The sequence below is a fragment of the Salmo salar genome, chromosome ssa05 (assembly GCF_905237065.1).
Source record: "Salmo salar chromosome ssa05, Ssal_v3.1, whole genome shotgun sequence".
NCBI lineage: Eukaryota > Metazoa > Chordata > Actinopteri > Salmoniformes > Salmonidae > Salmo > Salmo salar.
In genome coordinates, this window is record NC_059446.1 from 35,893,123 (window position 1) to 35,917,381 (window position 24,259).

At 46.2% G+C, this 24,259-nt stretch overlaps 1 protein-coding gene and 1 long non-coding RNA gene across 4 annotated transcripts in view; one reads left to right on the top strand and one right to left on the bottom strand.

Annotated features, from left to right (window-relative positions):
• Window positions 1-16,624, top strand: part of LOC106604741 (proto-oncogene DBL) — a 30,250-nt gene extending 13,626 nt beyond the window's left edge. The window contains exons 9-30 of one of the 3 annotated variants that reach the window (XM_045718125.1): window positions 99-213; window positions 381-500; window positions 781-972; window positions 1,131-1,322; window positions 1,614-1,785; window positions 2,975-3,054; window positions 3,430-3,515; window positions 3,616-3,682; window positions 3,766-3,881; window positions 7,571-7,727; window positions 8,667-8,759; window positions 8,936-9,028; window positions 9,423-9,551; window positions 9,687-9,908; window positions 10,226-10,318; window positions 10,600-10,678; window positions 10,873-10,936; window positions 12,214-12,312; window positions 12,608-12,720; window positions 12,933-13,045; window positions 13,385-13,470; window positions 13,589-16,624. In XM_045718125.1, coding sequence (XP_045574081.1) covers window positions 99-213; window positions 381-500; window positions 781-972; window positions 1,131-1,322; window positions 1,614-1,785; window positions 2,975-3,054; window positions 3,430-3,515; window positions 3,616-3,682; window positions 3,766-3,881; window positions 7,571-7,727; window positions 8,667-8,759; window positions 8,936-9,028; window positions 9,423-9,551; window positions 9,687-9,908; window positions 10,226-10,318; window positions 10,600-10,678; window positions 10,873-10,936; window positions 12,214-12,312; window positions 12,608-12,720; window positions 12,933-12,949 — 2,299 coding nt within the window. In that variant the 3' untranslated portion in view covers window positions 12,950-13,045; window positions 13,385-13,470; window positions 13,589-16,624. Of the gene's footprint in view, window positions 1-98; window positions 214-380; window positions 501-780; window positions 973-1,130; window positions 1,323-1,613; window positions 1,786-2,974; window positions 3,055-3,429; window positions 3,516-3,615; window positions 3,683-3,765; window positions 3,882-7,570; window positions 7,728-8,666; window positions 8,760-8,935; window positions 9,029-9,422; window positions 9,552-9,686; window positions 9,909-10,225; window positions 10,319-10,599; window positions 10,679-10,872; window positions 10,937-11,218; window positions 11,688-12,213; window positions 12,313-12,607; window positions 12,721-12,932; window positions 13,046-13,384; window positions 13,471-13,588 lie in introns of those variants that run through there. The other 2 variants (XM_014199718.2, XM_045718126.1) reach the window with 2 other exon arrangements.
• Window positions 16,625-16,962: 338 nt separating this feature from the next.
• On the bottom strand, window positions 16,963-19,559 carry LOC106604806 (uncharacterized). Its single transcript, XR_001328735.2, has 6 exons — window positions 19,440-19,559; window positions 19,145-19,314; window positions 18,669-18,776; window positions 18,252-18,373; window positions 17,807-17,913; window positions 16,963-17,492 (listed from the first exon to the last, which is right to left on the bottom strand). It is a non-coding gene; the product is annotated as an uncharacterized lncRNA (long non-coding RNA).
• Between the last annotated feature and the right edge of the window lie 4,700 nt (window positions 19,560-24,259).

Sequence of the window (24,259 nt, forward strand, 5' to 3'; positions counted from 1 at the left end):
GGTAGGCCATCATTGTAAAATAAGAATTTGTTCTTAACTAACTTGCCTAGTTAAATAAAGGTACATTTTTCATTATAACCTCTCTCACTGGTCTTCAGGCTACTAGCCCAGCTGAGGGGCATGGAGTCAGCCTTTGACGGCTTCTTTGAGAAGCATCATCTAAAACTGCAACAGTACTTACAGCTGCTCAGATACGAACATCGCTTCAAGGAGGTGAGACTGATCAATTGCATAGTTGATGATGGTTGATTTGTTGTCGAGAGGCAACTCTTAGAACAGGGAGGACACGAGGCGTACAGTTCAATTTGAGATCGGATGGGACGTTTTGAAGTTGGGAGGGGTATATGTCTCTCTCTAATGTCTCTCTCTCTTTTCGTCAGATGGAGTTGTCTCTGGAGCGTCTGGCGTCCCAGGAGAGGGAGGTGTCGTCGTCAGGGGAGACGCTGACTCAGACAGAGCAGACTCTCAGAGACCTGGACAGCCTGGAGGCTCACGCACAGGTCAGTGTTTACTAGGGGACACTTCCCTCATCAGATCAACGGACCAGGGTTACACATACTGTATAGTGTGGTTGGCAGAGATTGTCTTCTCTGGGACTCGTGCTTTTGGTAATAGCATAGGTTGTGTAGCTAGGATTGAAGTGTATTTGCCATTGTGGTGTTGTGTGTATGTAGGCCTCCTGCATGCCGTGTCTTGTTGCGGTGTTGTGTGTATGTAGGCCTCCTGCATGCCGTGTCTTGTTGTATGTAACTGACTGTGGTGTCCTGGTTGTGTTGCTAGGAGGAGATGGGCCATGCCCAGATCATCATCCTCCATGGGCACCAGCTGGCAGCCAGTCACCACTATGCCATGGCCCTGATCGTGCAGCGCGGCAACGAGCTACGTCACCGCTGTGACACGCTCAGTAATGCTCTGAGGGTGAAGCGCACACACCTCTCCCAGGCCCACCGGCTGCTGCTACGCCTCGGCCAGGTAGAGGACACACACACACACACTGTTTACACTATTGCACACAGATGAGTACAAATCTAACATCATACACAAACAACCAGGCTAATACTCTGTCAAGTGCTACCGTATATCCGAATATGACTGGTCAGTGTGACACCGTTGTCTTGTCCCCTCCATAGGCCCAGAGTTGGTGTGACGACGGGGCCTACCTGTTGGCCCAGCAGCTGGTGGGTAAGTTCCAGTCTAAGGAGGGGGCCCAGGCTGCTCTGAAGGACATAGACAGATTCCTGGAAGGGGCTCCGTCTCTCCTCAGCTCAGGACATGACCTCCTGGCCGTGGAGTTTGAGTCTGTCCTCACCCCAGAGATACAGGTCCAACACCAAGCCAGTGTCTCCCATTGACAAACAGCCTTATGGTTTAAAGAGTAACCCCCTCTGTAATGCTTCTCATGACCCATCTGTGTCTAATCCATTCTCTATGTTTTCTCTCACCCCCGTAATATAGTTAATATTACAGGACTTATACAAGCATTCATTTCTGGTTATGGTACCTTCAGGCAACCTTCAAGACTGCATAAAGGCTATAAACAGCTGTTTAACTAACACTCCATACAGGTTTTGGGTCGATATAAATGTCCTAAGCTCCTCTTCCATCCTCCACAGGTCCAGATAGGGAAGACGTTTGAGAAGCACACGGTGGTGCAGGAGATGATCCACAACAGGCAGGTCTGTCTGAGGAAGCTGGCTGATAAACATGTCCGTCCCATCCAACTAGTGGCCCCCAGGGCAGAGAGCCCGCCCCGCTCCAAGTCCCCACTCTTTTCCCCCAAACATGGTAAGAGGAGGCAGTGGAGTATATACACACACACACACACACACACACACACACACACACACAATCACACACTTATTCAATCACACTTGATACAGTACATTAGCATTTATCACAGTAGATTAAAGAACATCAGACTACAGTTGACTGTTTGTAATGCGGTTATAGAGGCTTACAGCACACTTTAATTATCCAGCTCCGCTAGGCCTCCACCCAGGGCTCTGCTGTTTCCCAGACCCTGTGAATGCAGCCCTCCTCTGGCCTGACAGCCGCCCCTCTCCCCTGGGTACTGGGTGTCGTCCGTGTCCTCAGCCTAGGGCTTCACACACCTTCCTCCAGGCCACAAAGCAGCGATCAAAACAGCAAACCACAGGCTCCAGTAATGAGGAAGGCCCAGGGTCTTTGCGCTCGACCTGAGTTAGAGGTCCACCTTTACCGATGAGCTAGCTGTTCGGGCCCAGCACTATAATCAGTCCTTAGGGGATACTCTGTTAGCCGTGATGCTAGCTGGGTACTGTATGGTAATAATGTATATGAACCACGTACGGCAAAGACCCTTTCATCTCCCACTCGCCTCCAGGCAGGGCTGAACAAAGCTAGCCATACCGCACCCAATTAATAATGAGGTGCGACGTGTGGGTGTGTTTCTCACACACAGAAGGAAACCCCTTTTTTAAGAGGGGAGATGAAGATAAATGTGCTGGCTCTGATTTAGTGTGATCATGCGGACGCGCGCACACACGCTGATCTTAGGGTATGTGAGGAGCGCATGATCAAACGGATACAGTCAGTCTTTTACACCAGACAGTGCTTTGGGTGACATGTTCTTGGAGTATATAGTAGTACTGGAGTTCCACTGCAAGCTGCTTATTACCAATGATTAACTAGCCGTCCGTCAGAAGAGAAGTATCAAGTGTAAACCCAGGACCAACAGTCATCCCAGGGTCAAAGACCGGACAACCTGGTCCCACAGGACATTTCAAACATACTGTCATCGTCAAATCGCCGCAAGCAGCTACTCATTGTAATGATGGCTCTATCAGGTGATGTTAGTGTTAACTACGGTGCCGTAATCCACGTCACGGCTTCATCAAAGCATTGTTAACATGTTGTCCAGACAGGTCTTGTGTTTCATCAAACGCATAGAAACCTACAGTGTCATCGAGTTCAGCTGAGAGGTCGTGTGTTGCAGGTGTCGACAGTTTGAAGTTCTCCTTCGATCTGTCACTCCCTGGGAAGAGGACGTCCCGGAAAAGCCCCGCCTCCAGAAAGGTGAGATGGTCAGAGAAGGACGTGAAAGATGAAAGTCCAGTATAGCGCAGAACAGTTCACACACGTCACTGTGGCTGTGATGATGTACGGTAGGAATGCTATGGCAACTGAAAATGCTTGAGGTGGATTCCCTCCATGTAGGGGCGGCAAGTAGCCTAGTGGTTAGAGCGTTTGTCCACTAACCGAAAGGTTGCTAGATCGAATCCCCGAGCTGGCAAGGTAAAAATCTGTCGTTCTGCCCCTGAACAAGGCAGTTAACCCACTGTTCCTAGGCCATCATTGTAAATAAGAATTTGTTCTCAACTGAATTGCCTAGTTAAATAAAGGTTAAATAAAATGTAAATCCTGGTTGTCTGTGTGTCCTGGCCGTCTCAGATCGAGGTGATGCATGACTACCAGGAGAATAGGAGCTCCCTGCGCTCCAGCCTGGAGGGAGAGGACAGCCCAGACCTTCTCAAACGGTCTGTCTTCTCACCCTCTACATATTCCTGCTGTGGTCTTCCTGATTCCTTATGTTCAGACAGAAGACTAATGAGGCCCTCTGGCCCTGTGTCTCCACAGTCATGTGATGAGGGAGCTTATTGAGACAGAGAGGGTCTATGTGGAGGAGCTGCTGTCAGTGCTGCTGGTGAGAACACAGCAGTGTTTTCCTCAGCTATTACTGGATTACTACAGTGAGTTTTGTATACTGATTATGTGTGTATTGTGTAGGGTTACAGGGGAGAGATGGAGAACCCGGCCCTCGCGGGGCTCTTGCCCCCCACCCTGCGCAGTAAGAGGAACGTCCTGTTTGGCAACATGCCTGAAATCTACAACTTCCACAGCAGGCAAGGAAACATCAGTTGGCAAGGGCAAACATGCATGCTTACACACATACATGCATGCTTACACACATACATGCATGCTTACACACATACATGCATGCTTACACACATACATGCATGCTTACACACATACATGCATGCTTACACACTTGCATGCATGCTTACATGCATGCTTACATGCATACATACAGTGCATTTGGAAAGTATTCAGACCCCTTGACTTTACTACATTTTGTTAACGTTACGGCCTTATTCTAAAATGGATTCAATTGTTTTTCTTCCTCATCAATCTACAAAGTACTCCATAATGAGTATTTACTCCATAAAATCATAATGATTTTTTTGCTAATTTATTAAAATTAAAAAACTGGGCCTCCCGAGTGGTGCAGCGGTCTAAGGCACTGCGTCACAGTACTAGAGACGTCACTACAGACCCGGGTTTGATCCCAGGCTGTGTCGCAGCCGGGATGTCCTTGTCCCATTGCGCTCTAGTGACTCCTTGTGGCGGGCCAGGCGCATGCACGCTGGCTTTGGTCGCCAGCTGTACGGTGTTTCCTCCGACACATTGGTGCGACTGGCTTCGGTGTTAAGCGAGCAGTGTGTCAAAAAGCAGTGCTGCTTTTTGTTTCATAGGACGCGTGGCTCTTGACCTCTGCCTCTCCCGAGTCTGCACAGCAGTTGCAGCAATGGGACAAGACTAACTACCAATTGGATATCACAAAATTGGGAAGAAATGGGGGTAACCCCCCCACCCAAAAGGCAGAAATACCATGCTTCACCATTGGGATGGTGACAGGTTTCCTCCAGAAATGATGCTTGGCATTCAGGCCAAAGAGTTCTATCTTGGTTTCATCAGACCAGAGAATCTTGTTTCTCGTGGTCTGAGAGTCTTTCTAGGTGCCTTTTGGCAAACTCCAAGTGGGCTGTCATGTACCTTTTACTGAGGAGTGGCTTCCGTATGGCCACTCTACCATAAAGGCCTGATTGGTGGAGTGCTGCAGAGATTGTTGTCCTTCTGGAAGGTTCTCCCATCTCCACAGAGGAACACTGGAGCTCTGTCAGAATGATCATTGGGTTCTTGGTCACCTCCCTGACCAAGGCAATTCTCCCCCTGATTGCTCAGTTTGGCCGGGCGGCCAGCTCTAGGAAGTGTCTTGGTGGTTTCACACTTCTTCCATTTAAGAGTTATGGATCAAATCAAATTGTAGCAACATCTTAAGGATGATCAATGGAAACAGGATGCACCTGAGCTCAAGGGTGTGAATACTTATGTAAATAAGGTAATTCTGTTTTTTATTTTTAATAAATTTGCTGACATTTCTAAAAACCTGTTTTCACTTTGTCATTATGGGGTGTTGTGTGTAGATTGAGGATACATTTTTTATTTTTTTATTTTTTTTAGAATAGAGCTGAAATGTGGAAAAAGTCAAGGGGTCTGAATCCTTTCTGAAGGCACTCTCTGTGTGTGTGTGTGTGTGTGTGTGTGTGTGTGTGTGTGTGTGTATTGCGCAAAAAAATAAAGGGAACACTTAAACAACACAATGTAACTCCAAGTCAATCACACTTCTGTGAAATCAAACTGTCCACTTAGGAAGCAACACTGATTGACAATAAATTTCACATGCTGTTGTGCAAATGGAATAGACAACAGGTGGAAATTATAGGCAATTAGCAAGACACCCCCAATAAAGGAGTGGTTCTGCAGGTGGTGACCACAGACCACTTCTCAGTTCCTATGCTTCCTGGCTGATGTTTTGGTCACTTTTGAATGCTGGCAGTGCTTTCACTCTAGTGGTAGCATGAGACGGAGTCTACAACCCACACAAGTGGCTCAGGTAGTGCAGCTCATCCAGGATGGCACATCAATGCGAGCTGTGGCAAGAAGGTTTGCTGTGTCTGTCAGCGTAGTGTCCAGAGCATGGAGGCGCTACCAGGAGACAGACCAGTACATCAGGAGATGTGGAGGAGGCCGTAGGAGGGAAACAACCCAGCAGCAGGACCGCTACCTCCGCCTTTGTGCAAGGAGGAGCAGGAGGAGCACTGCCAGAGCCCTGCAAAATGACCTCCAGCAGGCCACAAATGTGCATGTTTGCTCAAACGGTCAGAAACAGACTCCATGAGGGTGGTATGAGAGCCCGACGTCCACAGGTGGGGGTTGTGCTTACAGCCCAACACCGTGCAGGACGTTTGGCATTTGCCAGAGAACACCAAGATTGGCAAATTCGCCACTGGCGCCCTGTGCTCTTCACAGATGAAAGCAGGTTCACACTGAGCACATGTGACAGACGTGACAGAGTCTGGAGACGCCGTGGAGAACTTTCTGCTGCCTGCAACATCCTCCAGCATGACCGGTTTGGCGGTGGGTCAGTCATGGTGTGGGGTGGCATTTCTTTGGGGGGCCGCACAGCCCTCCATGTGCTCGCCAGAGGTAGCCTGACTGCTATTAGGTACCGAGATGAGATCCTCAGACCCATTGTGAGACCATATGCTGGTGCAGTTGGCCCTGGGGTCCTCCTAATACAAGACAATGCTAGACCTCATGTGGCTGGAGTGTGTCAGCAGTTCCTGCAAGAGGAAGGCATTGATGCTATGGACTGGCCCGCCCGTTCCCCAGACCTGAATCCAATTGAGCACATCTGGGACATCATGTCTCGCTCCATCCACCAACGCCACGTTGCACCACAGACTGTCCAGGAGTTGGCGGATGCTTTAGTCCAGGTCTGGGAGGAGATCCCTCAGGAGACCATCCGCCACCTCATCAGGAGCATGCCTAGGCGTTGTAGGGAGGTCATACAGGCATGTGGAGGCCACACACACTACTGAGCCTCATTTTGACTTGTTTTAAGGACATTACATCAAAGTTGGATCAGCCTGTAGTGTGGTTTTCCACTTTAATTTTGAGTGTGACTCCAAATCCAGACCTCCATGGGTTGATAAATTGGATTTCCATTGATTATTTTTGTGTGATTTTGTTGTCAGCACATTCAACTATGTAAAGAAAAAAGTATTTAATAAGAATATTTCATTCATTCAGATCTAGGATGTGTTATTTTAGTGTTGCCTTTATTTTTTTTGAGCAGTGTATGTGTATATATATAGAGATATCTATCTATCTATCTCCTGTAGTTTAAAGGAAAGATCAGCACTGTCATTGACTTGTGAGAAGTCAGTCATGTTTTCTGTAGGCATTTGGAGTCTCAAAGAACTGTACGATTAAAGCAGTAATTGCATCATCATAACCTCTTTGAACTACTGCTCCATCTTAAAAACAACCTTCTCTCCAGTACTGTAGCTACTAGGCTGTTTCCTCTAGCCAGCTGTGTGACTTAATGTACAACTGTTTGAGTGGCTCTGCCTGCATCCTATATCTCCTGCCTGCTGGGATTGCTCCCCTGCTGAGCTGAAAGGCAAAACTGGATGACTGCATGAGGCCCTAAGCCAATTAGAGCCTCTCTAACTAGTGTTAAATGCCAGTTGCTCTAACAAGCGTTTGATTATGCCAACGAGAGAGGAGACTGGCAGACACTGGGGGCTCAGTGGCATGGCTGTGTGGGTGGCTAGTCATTAACTATGGAGGAGTGCTGGATAGGGGCCTGTGTGGGGATGGTGTTTGCTGCTCTGTGTGGTTAGGGTGTGACCTATTGACCTTATCTGTCTTTGACCCCTGACTCATGACCTCATGGGTTCTACAGGGTGTTCCTCCATGACCTGGAGGGCTGCCTAGAGACCCCAGAGGGAGTAGGGGCCTGTTTTCTGGAGCGGGTGAGGAACGTCTACATGCCCTCAAACTCATCTCTGGACCTCGAAGCCAGTTCCACTGCATTTTTTCCATTGTTCCCCTCTAATCAGGTACTGATTTAGACCTGGGACACCAGGTGGGTGCAATGAATTATCAGGTTGAACAGAACCAGCAGGATCCGGACCAAGTAGGGTGAGAGTTAAATACCCCTGGTAGTTTGTCTGTGGTTGTTTCTGAAGAATGTCTTTACCTATATCAGCTGAGAATTCTCAACTCCACGATACTCAAGAGTTCTGTGGCGATGAGTTTTGGCGGAGTGTACCTCCGACAACATCGAGTCGGTGTCAGGTGATACTTCAGCATAAAATGTCCATTTAAGGTGTACCTTTTACCTACGTTTGTCCTGTGTAAAGGCAGTATTTTCTTTGTGTGCCGCAATCCGTAATTTTTTATACCAACGTGCTTCTATGTAATCCAATCCTATGTAATTCTTCCGAGTAATCCACTGTTTTCCAAAGGAGTATGAAGTTAACGGCTTCAAAGATGCACTACCACGCTATACTTTTATAAATATCAGTTGTTTAATGTTACCTGTCCTGATTGTTAGAGAGTTGCTAGGGGGAGTTGGAATCGATAGTTTTTTTCAATAAAAAATTGCATTCTATGTGTCACCTGCCAAAACAAAAAGCTCTGCCGTTAACAAACACTGCTAACCTTGGCAGAGGCTGCGTAAAATGCTATGTTTTATAAAAAAAACAACGGATTGTAGCACCCAAAGAAAACAACGGCTTTACACAGGACAGACATAGGTACAAGGTACGCATTAAAGGATTTGGGAAAGTTACGCTGATTCTAGATCTGTGGCTAAGGGGAACTTCTACCTGGAACATGTCTGAGGTTAGGGAGTACAGAGTTAATTCATTGTGTCGTGTTGTCGCTCTCCACGTGGAAATCGTTCTGACACCGAGTCGAAGTAATCGGCATAGCACATGTGTTTCACAGCCTTGCATGGGTGGTGTGTCATTGGAAATGTATGTGTGTATTTCCAGAAGGAGAATTTCAAGGTGTATGCGTGCTACTGTCAGAATAAGCCTCGCTCCGAGTCCCTATGGAGGCAGTACTCAGACTGTGCCTTTTTCCAGGTCATGCTTATTTTTTCTATTCGTGCCCAATGTTTGTACTCAGCGATACTACTACGCCACAATACCAGACATATTCGTTATTTTAATCGCACAAAATGATAGATTATTTATGTTAGATTCACTGTTGTTATAACCGTAACAAACGCGTCCCAATATCTCCTTGCCATATTCTACAGGAGTGTCAGAAGAAGCTGGAACACAAACTGGGCCTGGACTCTTACCTGCTGAAACCAGTACAACGCCTTACCAAGTACCAGCTACTACTGAAGGTCAGGCTTTAGTGAAACCAGCCGACGTACACGCCTCTACGCAGCATTCATATTAGCTTTACCTGTGCTGAAACTTTATCATAATTCAACGTCCCCAAAGTCCTGTCAGTGCTAACAGCACTATGACATAACCTTGCCTTACCTAGGGACATTTATTTCAACGAGTTGAATGTAAGGACGTGAAGGATTACAGATGAAACTACACAGAAATCCTGTCTGATTTAATAGGGATTGCTCCCCCTTTTCTGTCCCCCGATTGTCTGTTGTTATATGACAAAATAAGGAACATCTTACATGCAACACAAGGACTATTATTTTATAGTACAGCTGGAGAATTTCAGGATTTCTTTGTTACCAGACATGAATTGGTGTGTTGTGTGCTTGCGTGCTGTAGGAGCTACTGAAGTACAGTGCAGGAGGCTGTGAGGGGACCTCCGAGCTACAGGCGGCGCTAGCAGCCATGCTCCACCTCCTCAAGTCAGTCAACGACTCCATGCATCAGATAGCCATCACAGGCTACCAGGTGACTTGTCCTGTGTGTGTGATTGGTTGTGTGTGACACAGTGTGCTGTCCTATGTGTGACAGCGTGCCACCCTGTATCTCTGACCCTGTGTGTTGTCCGTCCGTCCGTCCGTCCCCCCGTCCGTCCCCCCCCAGGGAGAGTTGTGTGACCTGGGCCGGGTGCTGATGCAGGGTTCCTTCAGTGTGTGGATCAGCCATAAGAAAGGCCCCACCCGTGTGAAGGAGCTGGCACGCTTCCAGCCCACGCAGAGACACCTGTTCCTGTACGAGAGAGCCCTGCTTTTCTGCAAGCGCAGGGAGGAGCATGGAGAGGGAGCAGACAAGACCCCCTCCTACAGCTTCAAGCACTGTCTGAAGGTGTGTGTGTGTGTAGGCGGCACACTGACACATGCTCCCTGTCGCAAGGATGCTTGTTTTGGTTTGCGTGTCAAGGCGTCAGTGGGTGTGTGTGTCAGGGTGTGTGTCTGTGTATGTTTATGGAGCGTGACGGATGGCGTCACCACCCGCTGCTCCTCTTGATGTACGCTTGAGCTTCCTGCCTTCACACAGCGGAGGAGTGTGTGTCGGCGGGCCGGCCATGTGGAATGAAGCTGAAGTGTCCCCGACGTGACGCGTGGCATTTCCTTGTAGGCCCCAGGTGCAGACTGTGTGTGTGTGTGTGTGTGTCCTGGCAGATGAGTGCGGTGGGGATTACAGAGAACGTCAAGGGAGATGTGAAGAAGTTTGAGATCTGGTACAGTGGCAGGGAGGAGGTGTACGTCGTTCAGGTAAGGATCATCCCTGCTGTGAAGTGACTGTTGATGCTGTTCATGCAGCATTATGTCCTCCGAACAAGGACCAGGACAATAACTACCACCCACTGGCTTGTTCATTGTCTGTGCGTTGTTCTGTTCATTGTTGTGACAACTTCATGCCATGTAATGTATTTCTACAGTACAGTATGTGTTAAGCAACTGTAGTGCCATTTTGAAATCATGCCTGGAAGATGCAAAGAAAAGTGTGTTTCCTACTCTACGTTGACTGCGTTCTGATCTTGTCCGTCTCCCAGGCTCCCACAGTGGAGGTTAAGACGGCTTGGCTCGGGGAGCTGCGGAGGATCCTCACCAACCAGCAGAAACTCCTCAAAGGTTTGGACGTCGCTCACATCACTCTCCAAAGCGCACTCCGCAAAGAGCTGGTTTAATTCATCTCATGTCAGATCAATAGTCCTAGCCTGCACCTAACCTGCACCTAACAGTTGGACAACTGACTAGGTATCTCCCTTTCCCTCTCTTGTTTCAAACGATCCTTTTGCCTCTTCCTCTTCTGCCCTTTTTCTCAGATGAGCGTTGTGTGGACATCCAGATGCCAGACCACATCCGACGGTCTCCGCCCGTGTCTGAGAGGTCAGTCTCGTTGGGTGTTGTAGGACACCCCTCAGTTGTCACAGCAGCTCCCCACTTGATGGTGTGAGTGTGGCAGGCAGTTCAGTGAGCTGTTCAGGTGGTTATGATATGTGGTGTTGGGGGAGCATATCAACAAGCAGGTATAAAGCTGGGAAATGAGAAGGAGGAGTAGGAGGTTGAGGAGGAGAAGGTGGTGTGTGTGTGAAGAGAAGATGTGTGAGTGAAGGCCCCGCTTTCTCCTTTGCTGTCTGGTTGCTGTCCTCCCCTCCCTCCCCCCTGCAGGGGTGTGCGGCCGTCCGGAGGGGCTCCTACGGGCTGTCTTTCGGGGCTGGACTTTGTCTCGCTGTCCTCCGATGTCTTTATGTGTCTGCGTTCCCGGAGTCCCCGCCCTCGAAGCCCCCGGCAACGCCCCCGGCCACGCCCCCCCAACAGACCCCGCCCCCAGCGCCACTGACCCGTCCTGACGCTCAGTGGTAAACTCAGCCCAGCTCCGCATGCCCCGGCCCGGCTTGGCACGGCTCAGCTGACCTAAACCACCCACAAGGCTGCTGTGTTTGCATACTGACCGTCATCTGCAACTCCTTTACTTGGCGACTCCATTCGGCTCATACATTCTCCAGACGCACTTTTCATCATCTCTTTTGATGTCCCAGCAGACCTTCCATCTCAGACATGCTACCCAAAATGACTACACCCATCTTTGCATGGGATTGGCAATTTTGCATGGAATGCCCCAAAAAAATCAAAAAAGGTTTGGATGTTTTTAACATATATATTTTTTAAATCTTGATTTCCTCATGCTTTCAGCACGACAACTGCTTCTTAAATGGGGCTCGCTTTTTGAGAGGTTATTAAATTAAAATGATCCTAAGTTATTTGGCTTGTAAAATGTAGACAAAGTAATACATTGATGAACCAGGAACTTGATAAATCGAGACCATATCTTTCCATGCGCCGGCACGTGTCTGCTGTGTACCAGGCCAGAGCCCACACTGTCTTTGTGTCAGCTTGGTTTGCACTTGGTCACGTTGTTGCTTGGTGTGGGGCCTTTTGGCTGGCGTCTGAAAGATCAACATTGTGGTGCGAGATGAGTTTGAGGTCGAAATTGTCCTTAACCACAGATCTAAGGTCAGTTTTGCAGTTCCCCTTTAAATGGTTAAAGGTTAGAATGTGGGAACGTTAAGCTGATCTGTGGCTATGGGCAGCTTCTACTTGGAGCATGTCTGATGAGGTTGGGGAGTACAGAGTTAGTTTGTTCATTGTGTCGCTCCCCACAGCAAACAGCAGAGGGCGTCGTTCAGCTCAGAGGACACAGTCAGGGAGGAGCAGTACAGACCCACAGTCCCTCTCCCCAAATCACCAGTGCAACCAACACAGTGAGTACACCACTCCCTCATACATATACCCATAAAATAATCATGTAGGTACCTGGTAACTACATGTTATAATGGTGACCGGGTCATGAGAGATGGTACATGAAACTCCCTTGACTTGATATTGGATTTATTTTGGTATATATTGCGATCCCTATTCCCTAAAGACTCAGTTCACATGAAAGAGCACCGGGTGTATGGAGGAGTATTTACCTTGGTTATTTCTGGCACCATATAAGAGGAACAAGACCCAAAAAAATGTGACTCTAAACAAACGTGTGTTTTTGTCCATCTCCAGGCTGGCCCGGCACGCCTCACTCAATGGCCATCTGTCTGGGTCTGGAGGAGTGGGGTGGAGGTCAGGTCCCCTCTCACCCGTCAGACACCGAGGAGGAGGACACTGCTCAGCTGGTGCGACGGGTTCTCCACAACACCAGTACAACCACTCTCTCTTAGTGCACACTGTGTGGCCTCGTTCCTCACCCACAGCCTTTTAGATATGCTTATCAGAATATCGAATGGAACCTCTTGAGGCTCCAAAATGTTTTAAAGGCGTCCTCTGGTAGGATACAGCGCTACAACATCCTTCGTCCAGTCTGACAGAGGTGTTTCTGTCCTCCCAGGCTTCAGGCAGATATAAGGCCTTGGCTGAATGTCCACGAGACGGCCCAGATGACCTCGCCATCGAGAGCGGTGACGTCATCCAGCTGCAGCACGTGGACAGCGAAGGCCACTGGTGAGTGTGTCGTCTCATATGCCTGGTGGTAAAGTTGGTTGCCGATGGCAGAACCCTATTTGACATGGCTTTTATATGGGCTCTGTGCCGATTTTGTAAACTTAGGGAACCTAATATTGCCGGTGTAAAGACATAAGGACAAAATTGACCGTGCAGGAAAATCCTATCGGCTGTCATTGTCTTTTAATTTCTAAGCAATTCTGCATGTTGAATCACCAATGTTCATTAACACCCAGCAGGTAATCTGCCACACAAAGCCGCCGTGAACGGCCAATGTTCATTAGTGTGTCCCGTCCTTCACCTTAACCTCTTTTATACCCTCCCTCACACCATCTCCAGGCTGGTGAAGAACCTGAGTCGCAGGCAGAAGAGCCTCATCCCAGTCCCCATCCTGCATGTGGTTCTGGGACACAGCAGACTAGGCGGTATGGTTACAGTACAGGGGAAGAGGTTTCTAAAGCCATTTGTACTCTCGATCCTCCTCTCTGACATGTAGCTCATTTGATGGGTTTGCTTGAATAATTTGTCTCCTCTCTCATGCAGATCCAGGGAATCTGAAGGCCAGAAAGCTCTGCTCCCCTTAGAGGACAAATGCTGCCTTCAATGCTTGTGGGAACTGGGAAACTTTACAGAATGAAGTTGTAACTCTGGAACAATTCTTCAACCAATGGCAAGCTAGAGGATCTATCTAATGATCCAGTTAGCTAGCGTGATTAAAGTTGACAAGATGGTAAAACTATCTACATTATACACATTGATACATTTGACAATGTCAAAAATGGATTTGCTTTAACATCTTTTGGTTGAAAAGGTGAAAGGTCAGTGATGAAAAGTCACAACTTGGAAACTCTGGTATCAAACCCTATCTCTGACTTTCCCACTTGGAATTCCGACTTGGGAGGGTCATTCAAGTGGTAATTTCCCAGTCGGGTATTTCCCACTACAGAGGAGCATTTGAAGGCAGCAATAGAACAACTTTTGTGGGACCTTTGCACAGATTCACAGTCTGACCAGACGGACTGTTATACATTAGACACTGTGAGGTCATGACTGATAGAATATCTTAAAATCTGCTTTCTCAAAGTCCTCTGATTGGCCATGATGAGAGACAACTATCCAATTGAAGAAGGACACAGGAGCTTACATTTTGGATTATTGATTAACATTTTTCTGGGCCAATAACATGAAGACCTGCTTTTGCCCACCGCGATGGACAGTGGACAAACTTAATGAATGTTACCTTACCTTTGGACAGCACAGGGCTCCACCAGCACACATGCACAAGGTTTTGAGGAAGGACAAGGGACATGTGAAAAGATTTGGCACTTAAAGTTCATTCACTCACTTCCTCTTCGAACCAGCCAATGGCCTTTTCTGTTAGGTTGCTGTAGCTGGTTTGGGACTGTTATACACCCTTGGACTCTGCCTCTCGACTGAGGGATTCTTAACCATTATTGCTATTCAGTGGGAATGCAGTTGGTGGGTGTTTGTGTGTGTGTGTTTTTATGGATCATTATAATCCAGGTTTCGCCTGAAACATTTCTTTAAAATATACTTTTTTTACATTTTTGATGTGTATACTTGAATGTTGGCCTATTGTTTGGTTACATGTTCATTTATTCTACATGCTCATGTTGTTTAGGAATCCATGCTGTCTTGTTCCTTAAGGCACCCTTCTCTTACGCTCTCCAAGAGTTGAAATGCCAGAACGTGCCGTGCCATAATGCCTTTTTATTCCTGCTATTTTGGAATCGGTCTCTTCAATAAATGTTTGCTCAGCAATAACAAAACACAGTTTTGCTTCTACCTCACCTCAGACCTATACACAACTGTCACTTTATTGGGGTGGAAGGTCTACAAGAGAAAATGCATGCTGAAAGAAAACACAACGCTTTACTATATTTTCAAAGGCTCTATAGAAATTGAGCTATCTGTGAACGCAATACCTGCTTCATATTTTCCTGCTTCATACCTATGATTCATTTCCCATTTTATTTCCTAAACTCATTGTTTGTCAGTGGAGGTAAGATGGCTGTTGAGATCCCAGTGAATGATGTAAGTGTGTTAACCAGGTCTTCAGATGTGTCTTTGGAGGTATGGGGAGGAGCTGCTGCCAGCATGGAGCCAGCAAATAGAGACTGCTGTAATTCTCCCCAGGATTTCACGCTCTCTGTCTCCCTCAGCCCTCTTTGAGAGAGTTCCTCTCCTCCATCGCCTCACACTTAATCTTGGGTTTCCCATTAAACAGGATCATACAGGATCATACAGCGAACATGAAATATACCCACTGTGTCGAACACTTAATTAAATATTGATTGCGGACTTATATGAATTTACCACGTCAAGTCGGAGGCCTGCGTTTGATGTGGAAATTAGCTTGGAAAGCAGCACATTTCTTGTGTTATTTAAGTTCCATCTCTGTGTGAGGCAGCTATGCATCACCATGAAATGATGTCTATATACCCTTAGAGTCCTGTTTGACTGCCGTGCATTGCATCAAGGGGGTTCTTTCATCTTAATATGGCAAAATTTTACTTTTTTTTCTTTTGAGCTATTTCAGTCTAAAACGCTACACATTTTGCACTCTGATGTAAAAAAAATATATATACACTGAACAAAAATATAAACGCAACATGTAAATTGTTGGTTTCATGAGCTGAAATAAAAGATCCCCGAAATTTTCCATAAGCACAAATTTGTTTACATCCCTGTTATTGAGCATTTCTCCTTTGAAAAGATAATCCATCCACCTGACAGGTGTGGCATATTAAGGTGATTAAAGAGCATGATCATTACACAGGTGCACCTTGTGCTGGGGGCAATTAAAGGCCACTCTAAAATGTGCAGTTTTGTCACACAATTCCACAGATGTCTCAAGTTTTGAGGGAGCATGCAATTGGCATGCTGACTGCAGGAATGTCCACCAGAACTGTTGCCAGAGAATTGAATGTTAATTTCTCTTCCATAAGCCGCCTCCAACGTCGTTTTAGAGAATTTGTCAGTACGTCCAACTGGCCTCTGAACCATAGATCACGTGAATTGGAACTTGTGGGAGAGCGGTTTGCTGATGTCAATGTTGTGAACAGAGTGCCACATGGTGTCAGTGGAGTTATGGTATGGGCAGGCATAACCTACGGACCACAAACACAATTGCACTTTATCGATGGCAAATTGAATGCCCAGAAATACCGCAATGAGATCCTGAGGCCCATTGTGAGGCCCATTTTTTTTTTTTATGCATCTGTGACCAACTGATGCATATCTGAATTCCCAGTCATGTGAAATTCATAGATTAGGCCCTAATAAATATATTTAAATTGACTGATTTCCTTATATGAACTGTAACACAGTAAAACCTTGAAATTGTTGCATGTTGAATTTATTTTTGTTTAGTATATGCTTAAATGCTGTGCGTCTTTGACAAGCGCTGTAAGCTTGTTGCTGAATGTTTCTCAATAGAGAAATTGCATGGCAAACTGAATATTGACTGAACATGGCAGGTTTCAGGTTGTTTTACAGTCATTGTTATTGTTTGGCTGCATTTTGTATATAGACCAAATAAAGTATTTATTAAAATAATACATTTGTTCTGCACCTTGTTTTAATCTGTGCTACTCTATAGCAAAATACCATAAAGCAATTGTTGTTTGCAGACAGCCATTTGCCTTCATCCGTCAGTAAATTACTCTTATTGTTTTATGAATAACCATGATGTGCAGTAGGCACCTGTTGGACATACAGGTATCTGTCTTGTAAAACGTGTTCTCACCAGCATATTGGAGGAAGACGATGCAAGAATACAAAATTGACATTTTATGAATTGAACCCTGAAAATGAGACCTGAAACAAGACAGAGGACCCTGAGGGTCAAAGGTCAAGCGTTAGTTGTCCAGGTCATCATGCAGCATGTCCTTGGTCACCGCCATAACGTGACGTATCCATCTATAGTAATGCTAGTCTGGTGTACACTCTGGTGTACACCCCATACTTCCCCTCCTTGGCACACTCCTCCCCCCAGTTCACAATCCCAGTCAGGAACCAGGTGTCATGGTAACGGTTGGTATGGGGACCTCCGCTCTCCCCCGGCGCAAGTCTTTGGCCACGTCAGCATAGCCGGCACGGAAATACGTACTTGGTGATGCGGGCACTACTGCTATCCTTACACTGCGTCCTCTCTGTAAATGGCACCTCTACCTTCTGTAATGTGTGCGACCCCAGCCGCTGATTGTAGCCGGGGACTCATCCTTCACCAAGTCTTCGGTGAATACCTTGGGCCCCAGGAAGATGGGTCTGGCGTGGGAGGAGAAGAGGATGGGGGTGTGGAGGCGCAGCAGGGCGATTATCATGATTGTACAGACTCCGCTAAGAGTTGTAGAGGGTGTTTTGTACTGCTTCAAAACCTTATGGTCCTGCTCCGTGCCCTCTTTGGCATAGATGTTATGCTCCCCTGGAGGGGTACAATAAATGAAACAATCTAGTAATCCATCTGTAATCAATCAAAATGTATCATCCTAGAATTTAGTTGTCGATTAGGGATTTGTCATGAATACAATTTACAAATTCTACACAAAGAACATTTTGTAAAAGTAGTGACAACTTAGCTGAGAAAATAAATAAAATAAAAACACGCTGCAGCAGAGGTAAGTCTAGGTCTTCCTTTCCTGTGGCGCTCCTCATGAGAGGCACTTTCATCATAGCGCTTGGTTTAAGGAAACTCATTAAGGAAAGAAAGCCCACAAATTAACTTTTAAGAAGGCACACCTGTTAATTGAAATGCATTCCAGGTGACTACCTCATGAAGCTGGTTGAGAGAATGCCAAGAGTGTGCAAAGCTGTCATCGAGGCAATGGGTGGCTACTTTGAAGAATCTGAAATATAAAATATATTCAGATTTGTTTAACACTTTTTTGGGGTGATTCCATATGTATTATTTCATAGTTGTGATGTATTCACTATTATTCTACAATGTAGAAATAAAGAAAAAACCCTGGAATGAGTAGGTGTGTCCAAACTGATGATTGGTACTGTATGTATACATGCAAATCCGAAGTTAGAAAGGATGGTGGTTGCTAACACTTGACATCAAGTTCCTCTATACACTAATGTAGTAACATTGTAGTCACACTACTGTAATAACATGTTGCTACACAGTACTTCAGTAAGATTCTGGTAAATGTGCATCCAGATGTGTCGATATTGTGGTTACCTTCAGGTTTAAAGTTGACTCCATTCTGAGGCAGCTTGTAGCCCCTCTGCACAGCTACATTGTGCCCCATAGGTGCCACAGAATACATTCTCCGTTATTCACCTTACACTGCCTGGCTGTTACTGCGAAGAGAAACATGCGTCCTCAACCCACGTCTAAAGAGACATGTTAATATGTGATGAGACATGTTAATATGTGATGGGTTCAAATTGTTATGATTGACATCCTGGTTTCCCAACAGTGTTATTACAATGTTATAGGAGAAACGTCCAGGCAGAGATGGCAGAGCGACCTTAACTGCTGTGACCTGGAAAAACTTGCCCTGAACCAAGTGAAACGGAGGACATTCGTCAAGGCCTGTGCTCCTTATAAGGGCTTAAGTCAAGTAAGTGTGCGGTGTGTTTAGGACTCTCCTACCTCCCAGTTCATCCCCGTGAAGCCTGATAGACCGGTACAAGTGTAGGAGCCCAGCTAGTCATCACAGGACGACTGGTTCAGACGGGGGCGACTTACACTGGTCCTCATCTGAGACATGACACTCATCATTATTGACATATTACACAATTGAGATGGTATACCAAGATTCATAGTGCTAAACGCTACAGTTTGTTGCCCACAAAGCACACACACACACACACACACACACACACAGCTCTGTGTCACATCTTAGTCCTCTCTGTTCGCGCCAACACGACAGTTAATCATTAAGCAAAGACTTGCCATCATAACCGACCCAAAACTCAATCTGAAAAATCCATACAGAATCTTTAAAATATCATAAATATCATACACAATCATAACACACTACCGTATTCAAGGAGGACTCTAACCCCCATAGGCCCACCCCCACCACACACACACACACACACACACATGTCCACACACACACTCACTGTTTTCTCATCGTTCTCGAATGCCTCCCTGGCCTCCTCCAGGTCACAGCTTTCCTCCAGACACACACTCTCCAGGTTCACCAATAACATATCCTGGAACACCCCAGTGTTGTGGCGCCGCTGTCTCTTCAGCACACTGTCTGTTGCCTGGCCCGACAGGAACACTGGGGCTGGAGGGCCAGAGAGAGAGATGGTAAGACTGCAGCAGATACTGCTGGTGTATAACTGTGAGAGTGGTATGCTTGTTACTAGTGAGAAACCTACTAAAACCATCAGCAGAGAGAGCAGGACTTACCTCCCTAACACAGCCGGCAGTCCAGCAGCATCACGCACCATAGAAGAGATGGGTAAACTGTTGCCATCCCTGTCTGATTCTCTGGTATCACTATCACTAAAAAAACGACACTCTTCTACCATGGACACGCACCCACATTCCAAAGTACAGCGGTCTGTTTACTTTTCAACGACAGAGACGCAGAGTAGATATGCTACTTGTTATTTTAAAGGCAAAGCTTGAGGTACTCTGGTGGAAGTTCCCATGTGTGTAAATAATTTTGTAACTGATTGTTTTAAGGTTTTTTTCTTTGAGGACTGTTATTTTTGAATCTCTGTCTTCCTCTAAGTTTGGAATGGAATCAGAAACACACACTTTAGCAGAGAGCTCCACCGTCTACAAAAAAACCCAACATGCATTTTAAATAATATACCACTAGATGGCGCACACGTCTATAAAACTATGTCTACCAATGCTTTGACCGAACATCACATAATTCTCTCTCACCCACACACACACACCGATGAAATGGCTAAGGCCCAGAGTTTTCACTGATCAGCTCACATGGCCAATACACACTCCTGGTCCTAAGGTTAACCATAGACTCACAACAGGGTAATGCAGCTTTCCTGGGTTCTGTGAGGATATTGCGGATTAGGGTTGTAAAATTCCATGAGCGTTCAATAAATTCCCTAGTTTTCAATAAATTCTGGTTGGAGGATTCTGGATTTTCCTGCTTATTCCTTATTGAAAGTTCCTGGAATTTTGCAACTTTAATGAGGACAAATATCCAATGGTAGAGCGTGGCACGAAATACAAAAACCTTAAATGCTATAACGTCAATTTCTCAAACATATGACTATTTTACACCATTTGAAAGATAAGACTCTCGTTAATCCAACCACATTGTCCGATTTCAAAAAGGCTTTACAGCGAAAGCAAAACATTAGATTATGTCAGGAGAGTACCCAGCCAAAAATAATCACACAGCCATTTTCAAAGCAAGCATATATGTCACAAAAACCAAAACCACAGCTAAATGCAGCACTAACCTTTGATCTTCATCAGATGACACTCCTAGGACATTGTTATACAATACATGCATGTTTTGTTCAATCAAGTTCATATTTATATCAAAAACCAGCTTTTTACATTAGCATGTGATGTTCAGAACTAGCATACCCACCGAAAACTTCCGGTGAATTTACTAAATTACTCATCATAAACGTTGACAAAATACATAACAATTATTTTAAGAATTATAGATACAGAACTCTTTTATGCAAACGCTATGTCAGATTTAAAAATAGCTTTTCGGCAAAAGCACATTTCGCAATATTCTGAGTACATAGCTCAGCCAACCTAAACTCAGAATTACTATTACAAAAATTGGATTACCTTTGCTGTTCTTCATCAGAATGCACAAAACATGTCAAAATATTCCATTACCGTACTTAGAAGCATGTCAAACGCTGTTTAAAATCGTAAAATAGCGATAATATTCCAACCGGTCAACGTTGTATTCATTCAAAGAGGGAAAGAAAAAAATGGCGAGGTCTCGTGAACGCGCATCTCCAGTCTCTCTGTCCCCAGGCAGACCACTTACAAACTCTGCTCCTGTTATCTGCCCAGATTCAGGAGACGCGTCATTCCGCTTTCTGAAGGCTTTAGAGAGCCAATGGAAGCCTTAGAAAGTGTCACGTAACAGCACAGATGCTGTAATTTTGATAGAGATGCAACAGAAGGACTACAAATTGTCATACAGGCCACTTCCTGCATGGAATCTTCTCAGGTTTTTGCCTGCCATATGAGTTCTGTTATACTCACAGACACCATTCAAACAGTTTTAGAATCTATTGAGGGTTTTCTATCCAAATCTACTAATTATATGCATATTCTGGGCAAGAGTAGTAACCAGATTAAATCGGGTACGTTTTTTATCCGGCCGTGAAAATACTGCCCCCTATCCACAACAGGTTAATGCCGATGCAGCGTATTGCTGAGGGTCAGTGTCTGTGGAGCCCCAGTGTCATTATGTGGCCTGGTCTGGAAAATACAAGCCCTGCCCTGGCCCCATCTCCCTCTCCCCATGGGAGTCCCCAGGCCGCTCTGATGGAGTGCTGTATTGACCCAGACCATTTATATTTCATTGAGTCGTTAAAATGCTAAATAATTCATACTTAAGTAATTAACACTGGGCCTTTTTAATATACAGTCGATTCATCTCATGTCATAAAATCAAAATACAGTGTTTAGGGCTTTATAAGAGAGGTTAGGGTAGTTCAAACATGATGACTTTTTGATAGCCATCAAAACTCAACACAGCTGCTGTTGCTGCAGCTACACCTTCTTGAGTTGTTTGCGTTCTTTTGACAATGTTATTCAAATGCAACATGCACTGGGGGGTTGCGCTCTTGCATTTATCCATGTAATCGCCTCAGACCTGTGAGAGAACAGGCATTTCCGGGCCAACGACAGCATTTAAATCAAACCCATAATGTACATTCTCAACAGTGAATATGCCTACTCCCTCTGTCCTAGCCGTCTGATTCACAGCCCTGTTGGTCACACTCAGTTGAGTATGAATGGTCTGGGGGAGACATCCAAACAAGGCTGTGTTAGATCAGTGGTTCCCAACCAGAGGTACTAGGCCCCCGGGGGGGACTTGGCCTATCCACATGGGGGACTTGAGAAAACTCATGAGACCTTACTGGTGATATGCACATGAGGGGGTATTCCAGAGCAAAATTCAGCTGGTGGTACAGTGACAGACAAAGGTTGGGAAACACTGTGTTAGATGGGGCAGCAGGGATGGAGGAGGGGAGGACAGAGAAGCAGTGTGATTTATAAAGCCAGGACATTGATTTCCTTGACGTGCCTCTCTCGGCGTCCAGGGCACAGTTGGGAAATGGTTGCCTGCTCCAATTAGATTGTTCACTACAATTGGGGATCAGAGCCGGGCCTAGCAGATAATACAAACTGATGCCTGAGCAGTGTCATCGATTGTACAGTAGCTCTTGGGGAAGGCAAGGTTGGTTGGGAGGGAGGGATGGTGTGGCAGATTGAGGTCCTGTGTTTATAGATCACACACGCACAGCCTTTTCATCTCTTGGTGACTGTCAATACACTCAGAATGCTTTCCAAGGAATTCAACCATGTACAAACATGGGATCAGATAATGCTTGGAGTTTGAACGTTTACACTCTCCTCCAGCTCTGTTAGTCAATAGATCAAATCAAAAAACATCAAATCAAAGTGTATTGATCGGGTACACAACGCTGTCAAATGTCAAACAAGTACACAAATAATAAATACAATTCATAAAAAAAAATAGAAATCAAGAAATGGCGCAACTAATCCAATTAACAACCCAAATATCCTTGTAACAGTAATCCTAATGTGTTACTAACAGGTAATGAGTGTGGATCACCTAGTAGACGGCTAATGATCGCTGTTCAACAGTCTGATGGCCTGGTGATCAAGTTGTCTCTCGGTCCCGGCTCTGATGCACCTGTACTGTCTCTGTCTGCTAGACGGTAGTGGTGTAAACAGTCAGCGGCTCGGGTGACTGAGGTCCTTAATGATCTTCTTGGCCTTTGACAGAGTGCTGTAAATGTCCTGTAGGGCAGGCAGCTGGCCCCTGGTGATGCGTTGGGCTGACCGTCCCACCCTCTAGAGTGCAATGCGGTTGAGGGAGGTGCAGTTGCCGTACCAGGCGTTGATGCAGCCCCTCTCTGCCAAACCCCAAACAGCAAGCAATGCAGGTGTAGAAGCACGGTGGCTAGGAAAAACTCCCTAGAAAGGCCAAAACCTAGGAAGAAACCTAGAGAGGAACCAGGCTATGAGGGATGGCCAGTCCTCTTCTGGCAGTGCCGGGTGGAGATTATAACAGAACATGGCCAAGATGTTCAAATGTTCATAAATGACCAGCATGGTCAAATAATAATAATCACAGTAGTTGTCGAGGGTGCAACAAGTCAGCACCTCAGGAGTAAATGTCAGTTGGCTTTTCATAGCCGATCAGTGAGAGTATCTCTATTGCTCCTGCTGTCTCTAGAGAGTTGAAAACAGCAGGTCTGGGACATGTAGCACGTCCGTGAACAGGTCAGGGTTCCATAGCCGCAGGCAGAACAGTTGAAACTGGAGCAGCAGCATGGCCAGGTGGACTGGGGACAGCAAGGAGTCATCATGCCAGGTAGTCCTGAGGCATGGTCCTAGGGCTCAGGTCCTCCGAGAGAGAGAAAGAAAGAAAGAGAAAATTAGAGAGAGCATACTTAAATTAACTAAGGACACCGGATAAGGCAGGAGAAATACTCCAGATATAACAGACTGACCTTAGCCCCCTGACACATAAACTACTGCAGCATAAATACTGGAGGCTGAGACAGGAGGGGTCAGGAGACACTGTGGCCCCATCCGATGATACCCCCGGACAGGGCCAAACAGGCAGGATATAACCCCACCCACTTTGCCAAAGCACAGCCCCCACAACACTAGAGGGATATCTTCAACCACCAACATACCATCCTGAGACAAGGCCGAGTATAGCCCACAAAGATCTCCGCCACGGCACAACCCAAAGGGGGGCGCCAACCCAGACAGGAAGACCACGTCAATGACTCAACCCACTCAAGTGATGCACCCCTCCTAGGGACGGCATGGGAGAGCACCAGTAAGTCAGTGATTCAGCCCCTGTAATAGGGTTAGAGGCAGAGAATCCCAGTGGAGAGAGGGGAACCGGCCAGGCAGAGACAGCAAGGGTGGTTCGTTGCTCCAGAGCCTTTCCATTCACCTTCACACTCCTGGGCCAGACTACACTCAATCATATGACCTACTGAAGA